The sequence below is a fragment of the Pteropus alecto genome, unplaced genomic scaffold (genome assembly GCF_000325575.1).
Source record: "Pteropus alecto unplaced genomic scaffold, ASM32557v1 scaffold95, whole genome shotgun sequence".
NCBI classification, from domain to species: domain Eukaryota; kingdom Metazoa; phylum Chordata; class Mammalia; order Chiroptera; family Pteropodidae; genus Pteropus; species Pteropus alecto.
In genome coordinates this window covers 2,961,099-2,983,988 of record NW_006441071.1, presented here as the reverse complement: position 1 = coordinate 2,983,988, position 22,890 = coordinate 2,961,099, and the positions used below count along the sequence as shown (strand labels likewise).

The window sequence follows — 22,890 nt, the reverse complement described above, 5'->3', positions numbered from 1 at the left end:
GAGGGGGGGAATTAAGTAACAGCTTTCAAAATTATAGTTATACATACCTTTTGGTCCAGCAATTTCACTTCTAGGGATATATCCTAGAAATGCAAAATGTACGTATGAGCGTTATTTATTGCAACATTGCTTGAACTTGCAAAGACTGAAAACATCCCAAACATCTAGCTTCTCTGCTTTCAGCTGACAAAGGTAGGCAGGAATCTGTCCACCCAGACTAAGTCTTTTTCTTATGTGCACATAGGTATGCCATGGGCTAGCATTTAATAATTTCTCAAAGGTAAAATTTAAAGGCTTTTGTGAAGCAATCCTAGATTTTTATGATTTTTTTTTTCAATTCTGTACTGTTGTGTTGTCCACATGTAATTTAATTGCACTTTGCCCATCTTGTCTTTACCGAGTCCTTCCAAAGCATTTCTAATCCAGTTATAATAAAATAGAAACAACTCTTTCTGCAGTCACATTTCATCAGTTTATGTAATAATTAAATAAATGACGTAACTAATAGTGAAAACTAATATACCCACATTTAGAAATAAATGGAACTAACTCTTGCATCACCTCAAATGATGGGAGTATTTGAGTTCTGGCATGATGAAAAGTAGCCTGCCTGCTGCAAGCATTCACCAACCAGTATATCATCTGGTGAGTCTGAAAGAAGGATTAGTGAGCTTTAGTTAACCGAGCAAGTTGGATATGTGGTCATTTAAAAGAGCTTTTACTGCATACTGAAAATAAATAAAGAGCAATCTATTATCTTCCAAAATAAATAAAATGAGTAATCCTAATAAAAAAAAAAAATGTGTTAGTATGTTCACATTTTTCTGTTATGAGTGCTTTATCTTCATTTATTACTTCCATATGAGCCCACATTCTTTCCAATATGTTACAGGCTTTGGTCAAAGAGTTACAGATTGACGTCCATGTGATAAGGCGACAAATCAGAGAGTTTAAAAAAATGCAGAGAAGTAAAGACGCTTGTAAAACCTCAGCCCATAAAGCCCAGACCTTGGCAGCTTCTATCCTGAACATTTCACGGTCAGATCTAGAGGAAATATTGGACACAGAAGATGAAATGGTAAGATCATTTAAATATTTATTAATAAAGGGCTTTTTACACATTGAATTTAAGTACATGTCTTTTTTTGTTTTAGAACTCTTAAAATTTCATCTTTAAGATAATATTAATGAAGGTAAGATTATTAATGTGCCAATGAAAGATACATCAAGAGTATTAACCAACTCAAAAAACCTTTAGAAAAATTTAACTGTGGAATATAGAAATAAGCCAGTCCACATAACCTTTAGAACTGCTTGTTTGTTGTTCATGTCGGTTACCCTTTCCTATCTTTGCCATTTTCTTTAATCACATATCTTGTAAGCTAGTATTTTTAATTAATCCAGTTTGAATGAATTTAGTTAAACTGAGTCACCGTTGATTTGAGGATTTTTCCTCCTATGTGAGATTTTAAGAAGTAGTAAATCTATTGGCTTTCCTAGCTAAATTCAAAATTGTTGATCAAGTTAAAGAAAAATATATTTATTGCTTTAAATTGGGTAAAATGCTCCTGTCTGAGTGAATTTATGTGCATACAGGTATAAGTCTTCAGTAGCATCTGTATATCTCCTGAGGAGGGCACTGCATTTTTGATGTAGTTATTACCTCATAAAGAGCAGGATCTCACTTTGTACAGTCTTCTGTGAAATCTGTGGAGGATATTTAATCCTGTTCTACTGTTGTCTCTGAACTTTAATACATGAATATTCCATTTTTTAATTGTATTAAAGAGATGATGGTACTGGTAGCATTCCAATAAAAAATTGTTCAATGAAAGAAATGATAGACTTAAATGTTGGTATGAGAATATTCTCCAGTCCTCCATCAGCATCTCAAAGTACTTCTGAAGTAGAGAACATCTACAACTTGCAAAGGTTTTTAAACTGCCAAGAATTCTTAGAAAAGAGTTCAAAAGAATCCTGCAGAGATTATTTTCATCCTGTGGGTGAATAGAATGGTGAATTATCAGTTTCCTATTTTCAGCAACTATCCATAATGGTTGTGGCTTTCTACTGAATTCTGAACTTTGAAGTACCAAAAAGCATTATCAGAGGTAGTAACAAATACAAGACACACAGTAAATAATAGAATCTGTCAAGAGTTTTAACTATACCTTATTATAGACATGAATTAAAACTTTTTGATAATGAGAAACATAACAAAAAATTAAGGTTAAGGCCTCCACTGTTGCCTAAGAGTTTTAAAACAAACAGCAAAATCTCTCATGTGTGGTTGTGTGTTTGTGTGTGCCTGTGTGAACACAAACACTGATACATATTCTGGAAGACAGGACGACTGCCTTTGTATGTTCTCAAAAGATTCCCTCTTTGGGTTTACCAGTTAGAAAAAGCAACTCTTCTTGATGGACAAATTATAAAAAGTTGTCCTCTTTGAGTGTATGAATTAGGAAAGGATCTCTATAGTCCCAAAGAGTAGATGGCACATTTCTGTGAAGAAATGGCACTTCTGCCTGTGGGCAGATGCAGTCTGGGGCCAGAGGATACAGCAATGCAATGTGCATGCCACACAACCTTAAATGGAGGTCCTCCTGGAAGGCAAGGGCTCTACTAGAAGCACACTATTCTGAGAGGATCGGTGCACCTTGATATATTTACTAGATTTAATTATAGACCAGAGTGTATTTAGACTAATCCCGGCATATTTCACAGGTCTAAAGAGTTGAGTGACTAGCCCAAACAGATCCCAACCTCCTGACTTCTGTTCTTTAAACTATACATTGAACTTTAGTAAACTCATGTAAAAATCTATGATAGCTTATGTGAAGTACCTCGCCTGACACCTGGCATACAGTAAATTTCAACAAATGTTCATTTCCCAAACCCTTACCTTTGCGAAAAGTCCATATTTTTGGTAAACTGAGTTTAGTGAATATCAACTGTACATGTGAATATATTATACTTTGAGAATATTTTACCTTGATGATTGATGGGTTGAAAATATTTAGAGACTTACAGCACTTTAAGTTAGAGTGTCCCTTGACTATCAGTTAATTTTTAGATATTTTAAATAAATAACCATTTAAATATGCCAAAGATGTGCCATGTTCTGTTTTCTATGTAATTATAACAATTATTCCTTGGTTATCTATTAAGTCAGATTTTTGAGTACAAGGTTTTATATTATTTTACAAGGGTCACTTGCAAATGATTCTTTTATACAGTTCCATCTTACTTTTCATTTTATTTTAATCACTTTTACCTCTACCTCAGTCCCTACCTTGATCTCCTCTGTGAAGGCAAAAATAAAATATTCTTGAATTCTATTATGAATATGGAAATATAACTTTATCTTCCATAGGCTTGTAATTATTTATAAATTAAATATTAAAGAGCATGGATTTGAATATTCCCTATTTTGACAGGCCAGGCTGCTCTTTGTTGAATCTAATTCTACCAATATATCTCGATTTATTCAGTATCTAATGTTATGATCAACTTCATATAAATGCAATTAACACCAGTGTTTTTATTTCTTCCTTTAGGAAATTGAAAGGACAAAGATAGATGCTGAAAACGACAGGGAATGGCTATTGTACATTCAGAAACTTCTTGAAGGACAGGTATTTCATTTTTCTGTTTTATATATGAAAACGTCCAGATACAAATTCCAAGCCTTATGTTGTACTAGACGTCTAATTTTTTGTGAACACTTACACATTATTTACTAGGTAAAGAAATATTCCAATAGGTAGACAGGAAAGTTAACCCTCTATTTGTAGTTAACAAATGAAGCATATGCCCTGGGAAACAGCCAACATGGGTCTTAGCAAATGCATTAATTAAATTATTGAGTCAACCTCTTTGCTTGCTAGCCTGAAAAGGATCCATTCTCTCAGCCCTCTTAGGAAAAGAGATTCTTTATTATGTGTCTTTAAAGTTAGTAGTTGATATGGACACCTGAGGAGTTCATGGGTTTCAGTGACCTTTTACTATGGACCTGTTTCCAGTCAATTCATGTTTTCCTCACAGCCAGACAGCTGTTTATTACTGTGTCTTCCCGCATTCTCGACAATATTTTCTACTGAGACCTCGAGCAGCTTGTTAGTGGGAAGTAAATATTGATTTGGCATCCTGTCAATGCAGAAAGAATGAAAAAATTTCCACCAGAGGCCCCTCAAACATTTTCCTATCGACATTTTCTGGGCCGAGTGGAAAGCTGCATAGAGGATGACAAGGCCAAGACGAGTGGAAATCCCTGAGGGGTCTATTGAGACTGCTGCTGTGACCTGTGTGATACTTTTTCTTCTCTTTCAAGTATTTTTTTAATTCACATATAGTCTGCTGGGATGCGCCCCTCTTGTAAGTGATCAAGGGCAGTTTATTGGCAGGTGAGAACCCTGCTTTTCTAGTCATAGCCAGCTTTTGTTTTGACATCACTGACAACATGTAATGTATTCTAAAACTTTTTCATTATAGTTCTTTTTGCTCAACCTAATTGTTTATTTTGAAAATGAACTGGAATAAAAACAGCTAAAACATATTTCTCAAAATAGCAAAAAAAAATATTGTCCTGTGAGTTTTGGAAAGTCATAAATGTTTCTGTATAAAGACCAAAAATAAAAGCTGATGTTAAATGAAATTATCTTACATGTATATTAACAAATAGAGATATCTATGCTTTTGGAAAAGCCAAGAATAAATAAATAATATATGAACTATTTATACTTTCAGTATTAGTTTTATATATTTTTGAAACCATATCCAGAATTACTTCAATAGTAATAGAAGTGATTGGCAATATTTTTCTTAAAGTTGTTTAAGTGCAGACTTTCAAATACTGAATATAGCACCTGCAGTGACAGCTTGCTTTGAGAAAAAAATGCCACTTCTTAATCATATTGCATGCCTAGCACCAGTACCTAGCCTAGTGCCTGGCAGATCAAAGGAGTTTAGTAATGATACTTAGAGGTTTTTTTCCAGTTTGAAAATAATAAAAGTAAACTGTTTGATGATTTTTTAAATGTTAACTTGTAAATATGACCCTTCAATATGGAAATTTTATCATCACTTATGAATGTTAAAATAACCAATCTTCAGTACATTTTACTAAAGCTATATTGACACCAGAACTGATTTTTTGCCTAACACATGTAGACACAAACACACACATTCTTCATGATCTAGATGTATGCTTATTCTGGCCAGTTAGTGTAAAAAAATCCTCTTGAAAATGGCATTAGACTGCTTAATACTGCAGTTTGATATAGTGCCTTTTTGTGCCACTGAGCCTGGACTCTGGAATATAATTGCCTGGCAGTATTGATTTAATTGCCCAGGTTTATTTGTGGACTCCTAATTATTGACTGGAGGTAAATTTAATGGAGCAGCCTTTATGAACACTGGGAAACCGCTGCTGTTGCTGGTATACATAATGAACTGCAGTATATGCCTTTAGATCATTTTTCAAGCTAATTTTATTCCACTGTGACAGTATGATAACATTTAAAAAGTCAAAGACTTTTTATTTTTATTACTGACATAGGTGGTTTTGCTGATGTCTTTGAATTTTGTGAGGAAAAAATAGGAACTTCATTGGTTGCACTTGAATGTCACTTATACTAATTATGCCCAAGAGAAAAATCTATAAAATAGAAAATGTCTCTCTTTTTAAGCCTACTTTTCTTCTCTCTCAATTCCAGCAATTATATTTGTCCTGAATTTTAAAAAAGGTTTTCTTTGTCTACCAGTTCTTTTAGAGTCTAACTTATGCTCACAGGATTATGTGGGCAAAAGTGTAGATATGTTTATTCATACATTTTATTTAATTTGTGGCATATACAGCTCCATGTATCTGAGATTACATGATCTTCAGACTGTGGGATAAAATTGTGCACATTCCCTAAAATAAACAGTAATTAATTCAATACTGATATTTGATTATTAAAATATTTAGAAGATAAAATTATAGGAAAACTTCCATTTTATGTCCTCCCTCTGTGTTGAGTGCTTTATATAATAGAATTCTGAGACCATAGGAGTTAATCTGGTCTTGTGGTTTTATATTTTGTTTAAAGATTAGGCCACAAAAATTTTCTGTTAAAGAAAATTTTCTCTGCATTCTTTTGTTAAGAATTTATATTGATAAAATATTTACCACAAAACAAAAAGTTGTTCTACCATGTGGCATTATGGGACTGCACAATAATGTAATACCTACTGCTACCATTAACCAGAAGTGCATGATAACTAAAGGCTCTAAAACCTTAACTTACCTGTGTTTAATACAGAAAACAAATATATGTCCTCTATTTCAAGTATTTCAAGTAGTTTTGATGTAGTTGGTACTTTTATATGTTTGATCTTTATCTACACCTAACCACTATCCCCATAGATTCCTAGTAATAAGAATCGCACTGAAAAATTTCTTTCTGATTTTTGCTCTCATTTTTTTATGGCTTAGCTGCCTTCTAATTTCTTTAAATGTTTTTTCTTAAAACATTTCTCTTTTTATATTTTCTTAAAACTAATTTCTCTTTTTATATTACTGTGTTTTTAAAAACTTACAATTTATGGCAGAGAAAAAAAGCAAATTAATGATTATAATAGGATGGGAGAAACCTCCCCCGTCCTCCAATTAGTTTTTTGTGGTTTAGGAAGTGGAAAGAAAAAAATAGAGATAGGAAAAGTGGGCTTAGACAGAACTATAAAAGCTTTCGAGTAGGAGAAGGATGTAATCAGAGTTGTGCTTTAGAAAGACACATGAGATCAGCATGTAGGATGGTTTGGAGGGAGAAGAGACCAGGAGCAAGAAGGTAATCTAGTCGAAGGACAGTGAGGGCCTGGTTATGCCCTCACCATCAAAATAGAAAGGATGAGATAGATGTGATCCTCATTATAGTGACTGAATCGATAGCAATAATGAGATTAGAGGAAGGGGTCAGAAAGCAGAAGCCAAAGATGGGAGAATCTAATACACTACATGATGAGAAAGATGGTGATACCTTTAAGAGTTTTAGGGTTCAAAAGAGGTCAATGAGTTTTGGGAGGAAGGAGATGTCAATGACTGAAGCCATAGAAAATTTAATAGGTGTGTTTCATTAACAATATTCAAGAACTCATGACTTGTCATCAATTTAGCCCAGCCTTCTATATGGCTTTTCTCAGTGAAATTTATTTAAAAACACATTTCAAATGCTTACAACTCAACAACAAAAAGAAAAGAAACTGATTAAGGTGATGTTTCTACAGGAAGATATACAAATAGCCAATAAGCACATGAAAGGATGTTCAGCACCATTAGCTATTAGGAAAATGCAAAGCCAAAACCAAAATGAGATATATATTTCACACCCAGTAGGATGGCTACAATCAAAAAGACAGACAATAACAAGTGTTGATGAGGTCATGGAGAAATTAGAACTCTTATACATTGCTGGTGGGAATGTAAAGTGCTGGTGTCCCTGTGGGAAACAGTCTGGTAGTTCCTCAAAAAGTTAAAGATAGAGATTATGTGATCCATCAGTTCAACCTCTAGATATTTACCCAAGAGATGAAAACATATGTTCATACAAAAACTTCTACACAAATGTTTATAGCGGCATTATTCATAATAGCTCAAAAGTGTAAGCAGCCCAAAGGTCCATCAACTGATGAACATATGAATAAAATGAAGTGTGTGCATACATGGACTAGTTTTCAGCCATAAAATGGATTGAAGAACTGATACATGCTATGACATGGAAAAACCTTGTAAGCCTTATGCTAAGTGAAAGAAGCCGTGCTCAAGAGACTGCATTCACGAAATGTCCAGAATAGGCGACTCTATCAAGACAGAAATGACTCATGGTTGCCAGCTGAGATGGGGAGTGGCTTCTAAGAGGTGTAGAGTTTCTTGGGGTGATGAAAGTATTCTGGACTGAGATAGTGGCGATGGTCACACAACCTCGCGAATATACTGAAAACCAACGAATTACACACTTTAAAATGGTGATTTTTAAGTTATGCGAATTATATCTCCATTTTAAAAATGAATTCCTAAGAAAGCGAAAGAGAATACATTTAAAATTAAATTCGACATAAAGTTTTTATATTACATATACTTTGTCACCAGCATTAGCAGAGAATGCCTTAAATGCATTCGAATTTGAATTTCTGTCTACTGGCCATAACTATGAATAAATGAGATAAATTATTTTATTTCATAATTTATTTTCCTTTAAGTTGGCATATAAGGAGATGTCCTTCTATTATACTGTAATAGATATTACCTCCTCACATATCCAAACAAAGTCAGTTATTTGTACCTTGCCCTCTAAGAGATACGGTTTATTTGCCCTGCTCATTCTGATCCTCAAAATTAAAATTATAATAAAGGTCATTCAGGTTTTTTTTCAGGTCTTAATAATATCTGAAACAGTCCTTTGTATTTTGGACTTTATAAAAACAATGGAAATAATTAGTAGAGATAATGATGAACCAATGCTATCGAATTCATTCAAAAAACACGTATCGAGTGCCTGCTATGTGTCAGATATTATTTCAGGTTTAGGTATACAGCAGTGAACAAGAGAGACAAAAACCACTGCCCTTAAGGAGCTTATGTTTCTGGGGATGGAGGATAATAATCAAATAGTTAAAACATATAAACTATTAAATAATTAACTTGAACAGAATTATAGGTGTGTATATTAGAATATATATATATGCTTATTTAAAACAAATAATATACAATTATAAGCACAATATGGTTCTTTACTAAGATTCGTTTAAAAACTCTCAGCCAGGAATGGCTAGAAAATGTGTCTTGATTTTGTTTTGTTGTTGCCTTATTTTCTGTTATTTGCTAATCCCTTTCTGGATTTCATTCAGTCCATTTTAGTCCAGTAAAAATGTATTGAGACAATATCAAAAATTATGTTTTTCTACCTTAAGTTTTTGAGAATTTAGAATACAGACTTGTGGTTTTTCTTTAGCTTTAAATATCCCTGTTCCTATTTGCTGCTTCAAATCCTGCAAATGCTGAAATTTAAAATGGCTCTTTCCCCAGTACCCTCTCTCCAAAATATGCTTACCTTCTATAGAATACCTTGCAATATGACAGTGAGAAGGGTTTTATAAATCTTCCCGGCTTTTGTAGAGTAACTTCTAGCCTGAAGGTTTACTGAAAGTTTCTCCTTACAACGCTGGATACATTTACCCTGTTGCTTTTTATGCTGCACTCATAACACACACACATACACACACCCTGCATAAACACACACTCACCCTCTCTCACACACACAAATCCACATGCTCAGTCACCCACACAGATTTCTCACATCTAGCTGAAATAGCAAGAGTTTAAAATTCTCCATTCAGAGTCTTGCTGGTTTTTCTTTTTTAATTTAACAATTTCAAGCCTACTTTCATGTTTCCAAAAAAAAGAAAGAAAGACATATGTGGATAAATTTAAAAGGTAAATTTATACTATGTGTATTTTTACCATTATGAAAAAATTAGGGGAAAGAATGAAAGTGAAAACAAAATATAGCCTTTACCAAAGTTTGAGAATAGCAAATACAGCCTTCTCTGTGTGTGTTTTCAGCAGAACTTTGATGTATGTGTGTGTGTGTGCGCGTGTGTGCACATGTGCATGTGTGAGATATGTGCTAGGGTAACACTTGGGAAATGTAACATTTGGGAAACTGAGCTCAGAATTCATTGCAAAATTTAAATTACAAATAAGTTGTTCCATCTGATAGCATTCTTGATTATTTTAACAAGTTCAATCTTTTAATTATAAGATGATAGAATAAGTATATACTATCCATTTTAAAAAGTATGTACCATATACATGTATATATAATATGTATATACATAAATATATACATATGTATGTATATTTATACTAAATTTTCCACCATTGTATAATAATCAAACTACATTGGCCTTTCTAAACTCTCAATGTCTCACAGAATCATATTCTTTGTAAAAGCAGATATAAGACATAAAATTTAATATCTTCACTTTCACTATGACGCAAGCTATATTAAATTTGATTCGTATTTTAAAAACAATCTTTTTTGGTAATAGTATTCAAATCAAAAACAAGAATGAAAATGATTAACATGTTAACCTTGTCCTTTAGATTTAAAAGGTTACCCTTATTTCAATTGTTTCTTTTCAACACAGAAATTTTCAATTTATATTATTAAGAGTACATTCCAGTTAGTGCTGATGCTCTAGGTTATCTGTGTTTTCCAGTCATGGTCTTTAGGTTTTGTGATATTCCCAAGGTGGCTCTCAAACATCTGCAACCATCATTTATATCCTACCTTTATGCAGCAATGCCTCTAAATGAAGCCACAGTTTATAAGCCTAAGTGATAAATTTGAGATTCTGTCAGTGGCTTACCAGTTGCTGAAGGCAGACATCTGAAGGTGTCTCCATGTAAGAGAAGCCGAAAATCTGTGTGAAATCAGGGGAAATCCCTTCAGTACCAGAAATCACCTTTTGTAACAGGAACAGCCAGAAAGACTAGGAAGACCCACTTCACCACTACGGTATAGAGACGGAGCAAAATGCTTGATAGTTTTTCTGATGTCCTAGTTGAATTTCCATAGTAAGGGATCTCACACAGCATCAACTCTTTAAGACCTGTTCATTTTTGCACTTATACTGAAGAGTTTAAAACTGTGTCACTGCACTTTTCCTTTTTGATTCAAGAGAAAGAAAGAAATCACGCGGGCTTTCTGGACTTCATAGTCCCTCACGCAGGCCCTTCAAAATGAAACTTGAGGCAGCATACTTTTTGGGTTTGTTGTTTCAAATATATTTGATAGTGCAAGTGAGAAAGGATCTTAGCTGTTGGCCAGTCAGGTTGCCCCTTCAATCCAACTCTAAAATCCTGTCCTGTCTGAGGAGTTTCTGAGGTGTCTTGGCCCTCCAGAATCATACAGTGAGAATTTAGTTGGCTCTAAACTTCTCGTATGGAATAAATTTACACTTAATCTGGACTCTAAAGTAGAAGAAATTAAGCTCCTGGTCTTCCTACTGTTTTAAAAACGTTTTGCATTTTGAAAACTACGGCAAATGAATAAACAGACCATGTGAATTTTTAAAGCACTTTCCAAGTCATGTCATATTTTAAGTATAGTTTCAGTTGTAAATCTACCCAATCTATGTTCTCTTTCATTGATTCTAAGATGTATTTTCCCCACATTTACACTTTCTGAAATTGCAATGCATGTGCAGTATGGCTATATTTAAGTGGTAGGGTTTTATTCCCCAGAAGAAGCTGGGTTTTTTTTGTTATTTTTTTTAAGTCAATGTGTGTCTCTTATATTCAACTATATCTTAAAACTGAACAAATGTGATACTTCGGTTCTCTTATGCTTTCTACAGTGTTCAGTTTCCAGTAAGACAGATATATGAAGCTCCTGACATAGACTATAGATATAGTTTGTCCCGACATAGGCTCAGACTTCCTTAAGGAGAAGGCAGTTCATTATAAAGATAAGAAGGAAGTTAAACTAAGAAGCTGTTTAGGATGTGACGCAATTCTGTGGACTAGCTTTGGTCTCTATTTCTCTTTCATGGCCTACATAATCTGTCTGTGTGTGTATGTATGTATGTATGTATGAATGTGTCTGTTTGTCTGTCTGTCTATCTTCACTGCCAATCTTTTCTTTTTCTGCGGTTCAGATTTGGGAATGAACCATTCTGATTGGTTTAGCTAATTGTGATTACCTTAGCTGAGCATAGCAGAGCTGAGCACAGCTGAGCAATTCATACAGAGGACATCAGGCTGTCTTTGGTCAGGTGCTGACCAGTGATACCGTCGATGGTCCTTTTAGCATAAAAAAGAGCCTAATGCTATTTCTCTGTAGGGAAGAGTCTGGACATGATAAGCCTTCTCATTAATATATTCAGGGAAAAAAAAGTAGCCTTTCCCTGGTTAATCAAAAGGACAACTCCAAGAAATGACTTAATAAACTTCGTATTATAAACCTCCTGTGTGAGACTACATAGCTGGGAAGGAAGATAAAAGGAAGTAGATAGAGGTATGAGAGGTAATTGTGGGACCATTTCAAATTGCATGAGTTGGAGTCCTATAGGCAACTCAATGAAGCAGTGGGAACAATAAAACTTTACTAGAAAAGTTATATGTTATGAAATGTAAAAATATACTCTACATTTCATAAACTCAGCAGTTTGCAACATGTGTATTACACTTTAATATGCCAAACAAACTTCTATAACAACTTGATCAATGGGTATACTTTTGCCATTTTTTTTCCTCTGAAATTTTATCCTACAACTCATAAGATGTTCGACTCTAAAACAGACAAGTGTATTGATAGTTCTCTCTCATTCTTTTATGAGTGATGAACATACAGTACTACTTCTGTGGGCATGTGGGCCCTAGAGATGACTGTAACCTGCTATTGATCAGCTGATTGAAGATAAATGGCTTAGCTGCTTGTATTGCAGATTACATCATTAACATGGTCAGTAAACCATGAATTGTTCAATAAGGTGTTTATCTTTTTTCATTTTATTTCTGCTCTTTTATCATTTTTATTATAAAAGACAAAATGACCCACACTAACCAGCAAGATCAGTTGAAAAGAGACCCAGTAGGGTACCACTATGGGTGCAAAGTTGCAGACAGCTGAGTTCTAATGGTTTAATGGTATGTAGTATGTTTTGAACTGAAGAAAATATAGAGTTTTGATAATCTTTTTTTTCTGTGTTTCTCTTGCAGCTTCCTTTTGCCTCATATTTATTGGAAGCAGTTCTGGAGAAAATAAATGAAAAAAATAAACTAGTTGAAGGGTATTTCACAATTATGAAAGATACTAGATGATATTACAATGGAGAACTTTTTTTCAAATATGAACTTTTTATGTGGTGTGATTGGAAAACATGCATTGCAATTCTGATACAATATCTGCTCCACCTATCAATAGTCAGGTTCAATATCAAAATAAGAAGTCTCTGAAACTAAGTAATTGCTGAACAAGTGAAACTAATTAAGTACATAGCCATTTAAAAGGAAATAGTGTAGCATTTGATTGTTGAATACAAATATTGCCACAAATCAATGCAAACTTAAAAATGATTTTTCTTCCAGTGCATTAGAAGAAATTAAAATAAGCTTGGCACACACAAATTATTCTGAATATAAAAAGAAAAAAATTGTAAACTAAGGATTTAATCTTTTAAATTTTATGAAGAAACGACTTTTTACATAAAACTGCTGTAAGTGGCCTTAAATCATCCAATGAGGAAGACATTTGTATTGTAAACAAATATGAAATGAAACATCGTAACTAAAGGACGAACATTTAATAAAATACAATGTGTGGTCCAACTATATCTGTTCTCAACATACTGGATTACATAGAAGATATTGTATTTTCCTATAATTATTTGGCAAAAATAAAAACATTTTCTCCTTCTCTCTCTCTCTTTTTTTAAATTCATAATTCTTTTATGGTCATATGAATTAGCAAAGGACCACAAACCCAGTGTATAAAATTAGACTGGATCCTACTATGATCAGCTAATAAGTCTAATTCTTAACAATGATATCATCCTTATTTAGACTCCCAAACATTCCCACCTCATTTTACCTGTTTACTATGTTCCTGCCACACTTGACTGTTTTGTTCCTTTAATTACCAAACTTGTGCCTGCCTCCAGTCTTTACCCTTGCTACTCCCTCTTTCTAGAATACTCTGTGCTCAGCTTTTTTCATGACTGCCTCCTTCTCACCATTTAAGTTCATCTTGTATGTTCCCTTAGAGACACATTCCCTGGCCATCTTACTATTTAACTTCCTTTATAACAAAATTACATATTTTATCTGTGCACTTACTTATTTTTTTGTTAATTTTTCCTCCCCCATTCTTAGAATAGGTCCCATGAAGTTAAGGCAGAAGTTGGCAAATTATGGCCCATAGGTCATTGACCTGCCATCTGTTTATGTGTGGACTACAAACTTAGAATGCTTTTTACATTATCAAATGGCTTTTTAAAAAGAAGAATAATGTTTTGTAGCATGTGAAAGTTATGTAAAATTCAAATTTTAGTCTGTCAATAAAGTTTTATTGGAACATTACAATGCTCATTTATGTATTGTTTATGACTGCTTTCACACGACAGTAGTGGAGGTGAGTATCATGGCAAAGACCGTATATAGTGCATTCTTCACTTTGCACTACTGCTTGGCACACTGCGAATCATGGTGACACAGTTATAACTTGACAGCACTTCAAGTGCCGCAAATATTACCACACTGCAGTTTTTAGAAATACCAGTGTATACCCATTATGTCAAAAAAAGAGAAAAGAAAAATGGCTGCAAGATGTCACTCTTTTAAGGCATAGTGGAGTGTGTATTATTTTGCTATTGAGTTATTTTGCAAAGCCGTATACCTATGTTAAAAAGAATGCAATATATATCGATATTACATAACCACAGTACATTGTTGAAATAGGAAGCTGACGTTAGTACCATATTATTAACTGAAATATAGACCATGTATCAATTTCACAAGTTTTTACATTCACTTTTCTTGAGGGCATAGTTTCATGAAATTTTGTCACATGTGCAGATTATATAACCATCACAGAGCTGTTCCATCAACACAAAGAGTACACACATGCATGTGCACGCACGCACACACACCCTATTTCTCTGTAGAACTCTGGCTAATACACCAGGGTTTGGCTATTGCATATAAAGTTACTATAAAGATTCATGTACAGGTTTTTGTGTAAAAAAAATTTCATTTCTCTACAATAAATACCCATGAGTGTGATTGCTGGGTCATGCAGTAAGTGTGTTTTTAACTTGGTAAGAAACTACAAAACTGTTTTCTAGAGTGGCTTTATACCATTTTGCAGTCCCACCAACAAGTCAGGTGGATCATTTGGTCTGCATCCTCTTCAGGACTTGGTATTGCTATTTTTTTATTTTAGCCATTTTAATGGGCATATAGTGGTAATATTTTCCTTTTTAAGTTTTATTCTCTCCCTGGTCACATTTAAGTTATCATTTTTTTGTTTGTTTTTCTGTCTCTAAAACCAGCATTTATGATCCTTTCAGAAAGCATGGGCTGTTGAGAACAGGGTGATTGGGGTTGAGTGGGGCACATAACTCTTCTCCAGACCAAAAAAGCACTCCCAGTAATCACCACAGGTTTTACAAAGCATTTCTAAAAGACAGGTCTATTCTTTATCTATTGCTATAGAACAAATTATCCTAAAACTTAGTAGCATAAAACAATATTTATTTAGGCCAGTTTCTTTGGGTCAGAAATATGATCACAACTTAAATGTGTTCTCTGACAGTAGGTCTCTCAGAAGCCTGCAGCCATATCAAGGCTTGACTCAGAAGGAGCCACTTCCTAGCTCACTCAGGTAATGGGCAAGATTCAGCTTTTTTTTACAGACTATATTGGACCGAGGGCTTCAGTTCCTTGCTGGCTATCAGTTAAAGGCTGCCTTCACTTCTTTGCCACCTGGTCTTCTTCAACATGGCAATCTGCTTCGTCTCACATGGAGGAGATCCCGCAGGGATATGAATAACAAGATGTGAGGATCCTTAGGGTCCATTTCAGGAGCTGCCTACCACACAGCAGTGTTTAGATTTGACAGTCTGCATGAAGCCATCTTTGCAAGGTAAGCATAGATTTACCTAGAATCATTATTTATTTGTGGTTGTTTGAGGAAGGAAGATGGAGTCCATAGGTCTCAAACTTGCAAATACTCCTTGGCACCATCACCATAGGATATAAACAAAAGAAATCCTCTCCACCAAGAGTGAGATCCATCTCTTAAAGATGCTTAACAGATGAATTTAAGGAGGTAGTTAATTCTCATCTCTGGACTTTCAGAGCAAACAAAATAAAACCAGTGTCAGAAATCTACAAATTTGGAAGGTCATGTGAGTCCATTCTATGACCCTTCCTCCAATTCAAACTGTAGAAACTTTGTTGATAGTCAGAGGTGGAAGTATAAAGTGTTAGAGATTCAAGACCAGAATAGAACAAGCTTTTGGCTCCTCAAACCTACCATACCATACCAATGAACTTGGGAAGCCTTCCAACAAAATAGAAGCTAAGGAATACCTTTCAAAACACTTGTTTGTACAGTATATTCATATTATTAGAAAAACAGAGAATCTGATTAAGATTAGTTTTCTGTGGAAAGAGGACTAGGAAGTCTTTCCTGGGAAAGCAACTTGATTGTTACAGTATATCCTTTTCTACTGTTTCAATATGCTGCCATATGTATTTACCTTTCAATTTAGTGACAGTTTTTATAAACTCTTTAAAACTATCCCTGAAGTAAAGATAAAGAAAATGGAAATAGCAAATTATCTAGAAAGTAAAATGAGAACTTTTTTTATAAAAAAAAAACCTATGAGACACAGCTAAAGCTGTATCTAAAAGATAATGAATAACTCAAACAAGTTTTTTTTAATAAAAAATAGACTGAAAAGAAGTAAACATGCAACTTAACAAATAGAAAAGAAAAACAAAATAAACCTAAAGAGAGTAGGAGGAAATAATTCATGAAAGTGAAATTAATTTAAAAAGAAAAACAACTAAAAAAGATATAAAAATAAAGCTGATACTTATAATTTAATTAGTTAACCCCAGTAAGCCTAATTAAAGATAAAAGAAGAAAATAAAAACATGCAACATTAGGAACTGTAAAAGATATGAAAGATTTTAAAAATTATACAAGAATGTACAACTGTATATCAATTGTAAGTAAATGTATGGTTTTCTGGAAAAATATAAATAAACCAGTTTCACTTAAGAAATGATAGAAAGTCAAACAAACCATTATATATAACAAATTAGAAACATGGCTAAAGATCTGCCTTTTAGAAAAGCACCAGGACCTGATGATTTTACCATTGACATCTATTTAGCCTCAAAGAACAGAATATTCTTGTATTTTAACTATTCATGGAAAAAGATGAGGAGATCTCATAAATCATATTTATGAAGCAAAGATAGGTTAAGTAACAAAACCTATAGGTAAATATAACTAAAAAGAGAACTATAGATCTCTCTAAATGAACTATAGTATCTTTTACTAATAAAAATATAAATAGTCTAGGTAAAAATAGAAATTCTAGTTATTCAAATAACAGTATATCTGGCCAGATAAATTTCAATCCAAATACAATGATCAGAAAATATATCATCGTAACTCATTATACCGACAGAATAAAAGAGAAAAAAATATTTTATGTAGTATATGATAAAATTTAATATGATAAAGTATACAGAAAAATAAGAAAAGTAGAAACTGAAAAAGGCCAGTAGGCATATAAAAAGGTACTGACTTTCAAATGAATTTTTTTTTTTTTTACCTCAGAGTGAAAAAAAATCGAGTGCTGGTGAGAGTATATGGAAGTGAGCTCTCTCGTATATTGCTGGTAAGAATGTGAATTGTTAAATTTTTGCAAGGTAATTTATTGTACCTGTTAAAAATTAGCCAGAAATGGCCCTTTGGGGAATCTGCTCTATAAAGCACAAATAAATAGGAATAAATATAAACAAATAATTTGTAGAGGTTAAAGCAATAAACAGTTTTGCTACCCATCAGATAAATGGTTGAGTAAGTTGTGATACATCCTTATCTATGATTAACTATTAAATAGAATGCATTAAATCTACATCTATTTTATCTAGTGGAGTGACCATTTGCATATATTATATGAAGTCTAATTTACTTATAATAAAACTAACCCCTTTAAAGTATAAAATGCAGTGGTTTTTAGTATATTCACAAGTATGTACAACTATTACCACTATCAATTTTCAGAATATTTTCACTACCCCCAAAGAAATCCTGTACCCATTAGCAGTCAAAATGCTAGAAAACTAACACTCAGGAGCAACTCTTAACTAATGCCTGGCAGAAGTTGGTGTATAAATAAACTGCTCCCTTGCCCCTTCAGTGACAGACACTAAGGCACACATTTACATAATTTCCCCTTCAGGATTAAACTCTAGTAATTCACAATGTTACCTTCTATGGTAAGGCACATTTTATTGGTTTTCTTCTCTTTTTTCTTGCCTTTTTCCTACTGATGTTTCTTGGGATCATCTCCCCAATAAAGTCCTTGCATTCAAATATTTATCTTAAGATCTGTTTCTACAAGAACCCAACTAAGAAAACATATCAGATAACATGATCCTAGAAAGCATATTTTCAGGATGAGATTCTGGAGTTGTATCATTCACTGTCCAGATGATAGCAAAGACTCCATTATTGGTGAGAATTGGGTATGATAACCCAACTGGGGATACTACATTCTGTAGTATCACAATTACTAAGACTCTTACCTGTGGACAATTGAGTGGGGATAGGAATGGTAAAGGATGCAGTTCTATATAATATGTCTAGTATTCGAAAGGTATGGGGCAATAATAACTATAAAGACACTAAACTTCAGTAGCTACTATTAAGTGCCACTGATGCATTGAAGTGAGAAGGTGCCAGCCTCAGGTAAGTCAACTATCAATTTAAGGCCTAGTGTAAAAGCCAGAAAACTTATTTGGCAGCATTTACAGAGACTTTGTCTTCTATAACAATAGGACACAATGAGACTGAAAATGAGGTCTAGGAACTGTTTGTAATAATAGTGAATTTATTTTTAAAAGTGAGACCGCGTGCATAGCCCTAGCAAGTCTGATTGCATTTAATCTGATATCTCCAGCAAGTCTCTACACATAGTCCCCTTCAAATACTGAGAGGGGAGAGGTAGGATGCTGAGAATTAGGCTGGAGATGTCAGAGAAAATGCAACTGAGAGTTTTAAACCCTTGGATTTTTCTGAACTCTCTGGCCTGGCAAAAGAGACCCACTCATCCTCCTGCTGGAGAATAGTAGCCTTCCTTTGCCAAGAGAGTAGGCAAAGACTTTACCTGAAACAAGTGCTTGTCAAGCTTTGCTTGTCTCCCTCAAGGTCTTTCCCCTTTCCCATCATTGCTTTTAGATCAATAATTATGGTCAAGTTGTAGCATGGCTCAGCGGTGAAAGTACTGCCCAAGCTTGAGAAGTAAAGAGATATTTCACAGAAGAGCTACAGAATCTAGGTAAAATAATATCAGCAAGAACTGGGAGGATAGACCTGGAAATGGATCTTGAGAGTACTGAACAGAAGAATATAAGTACAGATATAGAAGAGTTTGTTGCTATGGGACACTCTCCTGTTATTCAAAATTTAACATCTTGCCAAAGACACCTAAGACTGGTCTTGATATACTGCTGAAATTACTCCCTGAAACTTGGAAAAAAGTGATAGCCTATTGCAAAATGGGTAGAGGTGCTATGATTACCCTAGCAAAGTATTGAGGGAGAGGTCAAATGGTTCAGAGAGTGGGCACACTAGACTAGATTCATTATAAAAAACTAGAACTCACCAGCTGACTTTGTTGCTCAGGAGAGTCTAAAGGACACTCCCTTCACTAGAATAATAAGAATTCTCTAGTGAATTCTCTAGGGGTACTAACAGCATTAAGAAGCATAACGGTGAGTGTCTCTTGTAGGCTGGGGTTGCTGATATGAAAGTGAACTTCCTAATGACAAGATGAAAGGATATCAAAAGCCAAGTGGCAGCATTTAAGACAATGAGAGGAAAGATAAACATAATCGCCATACTATAAAGCCAGAATGGCCTCTGGGGGATGAAATTCACATGTGCACCAGAGGATAGAAATCAATCCTACAAAGACTCAAGGGTTTGTCCCATCAGTGAAAACTTTAAAAATCAAGTGGTTCGTAGCATTCCAGACCATCCCCTCAAATATGGAAGATAAATCCTTGCCCATGCGTATAAAAGCCCAGTGCTGGGTACTAGGCTGATTCATAATTTGGAAGCAGCATATGTTTCACTTGGGAATACTTTCTGACTCATTTACTGGGTGACTCAGAAGGCCTGGAATGAGAGAGTCCTCTGCAACAAATTCAGACTGGTATAAGCAACACTCCCACTCAGACAAACAACCCAGTATATCCCACTGTGCTGGGGTATCTGCAGTAAATAAGGATGTTGTGAAGATTTTTCTGACAAGCCCCAACAGGAGAGTCACAGTGCAAACCTCTAGGTTTCTGGAGAAAGAATATGCTATCTCCAAAGAGCAGCTGCGAGCAGGCAATGAGTGCTGGATACCCAGAACACAGCCGTCCATTGTGAGCTAGGTGTTGTCAGAACCACCATATCATATGTTAGGGTAGTATCATGTTTTACAAGAGAGTCAAATGTCTATGGAGGCAAATTTGTTCATTTTCCTGGGCAAGATGATTGCTTTCTAGGTGACATAAAACAGCAAATTAACTGCCAATGGTGTTTTACAAACTGTGGTCCTATCGCATTTAGTTTAATGAGCAAAATTGTCTTGATATTTGTATGCAAACAATTCCTTAAAAATAGTTTGTCCATTTTCTGTTAATTGTTTTTACTTCTCTCCAAAACCACCTCCCTACCTTAAAATGATATATATTTTTAAAATCCTTCTATGTTCCATCTAGTACCAGCTATGTTGCTTTGTTCTTTACACATTGATTTCAATCCATCTTGAATTTATTTTATGTGTAGTGTGATATAGGGATCTGTTTTTTTCTCAGATTAATAGTAAATTTTTCCATCACTTAACCTTTCCTTTCCCCAATGATATGAAGTATTGCCTTCACAATATGCTCATTTCTCAAATATACACGGTTCTGTTTATGGATTCTTTATTGTGTGTAATTGATCTCTTGTACTAATAGCATTCTGTTTAATTATTGTGGCTTTATATTAATTCTTGATATTTAGTAAGAGATATCTCCTTTGGTGGTGTTTGTGTGTGTGTGTGTGTGTGTGTGTGTGTGTGTGTATGTGTATGTGTGTTTAATTTTTCAAAGCCTACTACTGTGCAATTTAGTTTATGGATTCTTTATTGTGTGTAATTGATCTCTTGTACTAATAGCATTCTGTTTAATTATTGTGGCTTTATATTAATTCTTGATATTTAGTAAGAGATATCTCCTTTGGTGGTGTTTGTGTGTGTGTGTGTGTGTGTGTGTGTGTGTGTGTGTGTGTATGTGTGTTTAATTTTTCAAAGCCCACTACTGTGCAATTTCTTTTCCAGACAAAATTTTAATAGAAATTTTTATTGAGATAATTGTAGATTCACATACAATTGTGAAAAGCAACACAGAGAACTCATGTCCACTTTATCCAGTTTCTCCCAAATAATATTGTAACAGTATAATATGTATAATGTCAATACTAGGATATTGTGATACAATCCACCAATCTTATTCAGATTCCTGAATTTTACTTGTATTCATTTGCGTGTATTTGTGTGTGTGTGTGTGTGTGTGTGTGTATTTAGCTCTATACAGTTTCATCACATGCTTAGATTCATTTATCCACAACCACACTCATAATAGTGGATAGATCCTTCATGTTGCCCTTTTATAACCTCACTTGCTCTCTCTGACCCATATACCTAACCCCTGGAAACTATGAACTGTCCTCTCTTCTAAAATTTTGTCATTTCAAAAGTGTTGTATCAGTGGAATCATACAGTATGTAACCTTTGGGATTGGAATTTGTAACTTTTTTTCAGTCAGCATAATTTCCTGTAAATGCATTCAACTTGTATGTATCAAAAATTTGTTGTTTTTTTATTTCGAATTAGTATATCATGGCATGAATGTAGCATAGTTTGTTAAACTATCCATAACTTTTTGTTTGTTTTATTTTGTGGCTATAGCACTAGTGCCTAAAACAGTGCCTAACATACAGTAGGGACTAAATAAATATGTGCTAAGTAAAGGAATCTTTCTATATCAAACACAGAACGTGGAATGCAGTGGGCGCTGCAAAAAAAAAAAAAAATATGTCATATATATAGAGTTATGGAATCAAAGGGTATTGAGAGTCAAAGTGTGTCTCCCAAAAAGATATGTTGGTGTCCTGACCCCCAGTTCCTGTGAATGTGACCTTATTTGGAAATAGGGTCTTTGCAGATATAATCAAGTTAAGATGAGGTCACGCTGGATTAGGGTGGACCAAATTCCAGTGAATCATGTCCTTATTAGGAAAGAGAGAGTTGGAGACACACAGACACAAACCAAGAGAAGAAGACCATATGAAGACAGATACAGAGATTACACTTACGCTGCTATAACTCAAAGAATGCCAAGGATTGCCAGCTACCACAGAAGCTAGGACAGACACATGGGATGTTTTTCCCTCAGGGACTTTGAAGGGAGCATGGCCTGGCCCTGTTGACACCTTGATTGTGGACCTCTAGCCCTTAGAGCTGGGAGAAAATAGATTTCTGTTGTTTTAAGTTGCACAGTTTGTGGTAGTTTGTTACGGCAGTCCTAGGAACCTAATATAAAGGATGCGAAGAACTAAGTTTTTCAAGTTAATTGAATGATCAATTAATTAATCTTATTAAATGCCAGAATTAGAACTCATATTTCTTGATTCTCCAATTCAATATGCTTTCTCCTAGACCAGTACTTCTCAACTTCCTTTTCATTATTAACCCCCTACGGAGCCTTTTTAGTCTTTTTTCCCAAATACTGCCCCCAGTAAAATTTTAATATCAGTATACCTGTCTATATAATGTGGCCCTTTGGTGGACCATAGACCATTGTAATATCTAAGTTTTGTCGTTCACCCCACCCAGCCCCACCAAAGAACCAGTTTTCATTCCTTAGGGAGGATGTCTCCCACATCGATACTGCGTGCACTCACTATATTGTATTATAATCTGATAGTGGCAATAGAGGAAATACTTATGTTTCTGTAATCTGAAAAAGGACTTTAGTTATGGCTCATGAATATATATATTCCAGCT

The 22,890-nt window shown here is 34.3% G+C and overlaps 1 protein-coding gene across 5 annotated transcripts in view; it reads left to right on the top strand.

The window, feature by feature from the left end:
- The window catches only part of CNTLN (centlein), a 255,799-nt gene extending 242,339 nt beyond the window's left edge, over window positions 1–13,460 (top strand). For all 5 annotated transcript variants that reach the window (XM_025051403.1, XM_006918351.3, XM_006918350.3 and 2 more), the window contains exons 24-26: window positions 893–1,078; window positions 3,561–3,638; window positions 12,764–13,460. In XM_025051403.1, the coding sequence (XP_024907171.1) occupies window positions 893–1,078; window positions 3,561–3,638; window positions 12,764–12,865 (366 nt within the window). In that variant the 3' untranslated portion in view covers window positions 12,866–13,460. The remainder of the gene's footprint in view (window positions 1–892; window positions 1,079–3,560; window positions 3,639–12,763) is intronic.
- The last annotated feature ends 9,430 nt before the right edge of the window (window positions 13,461–22,890 follow it).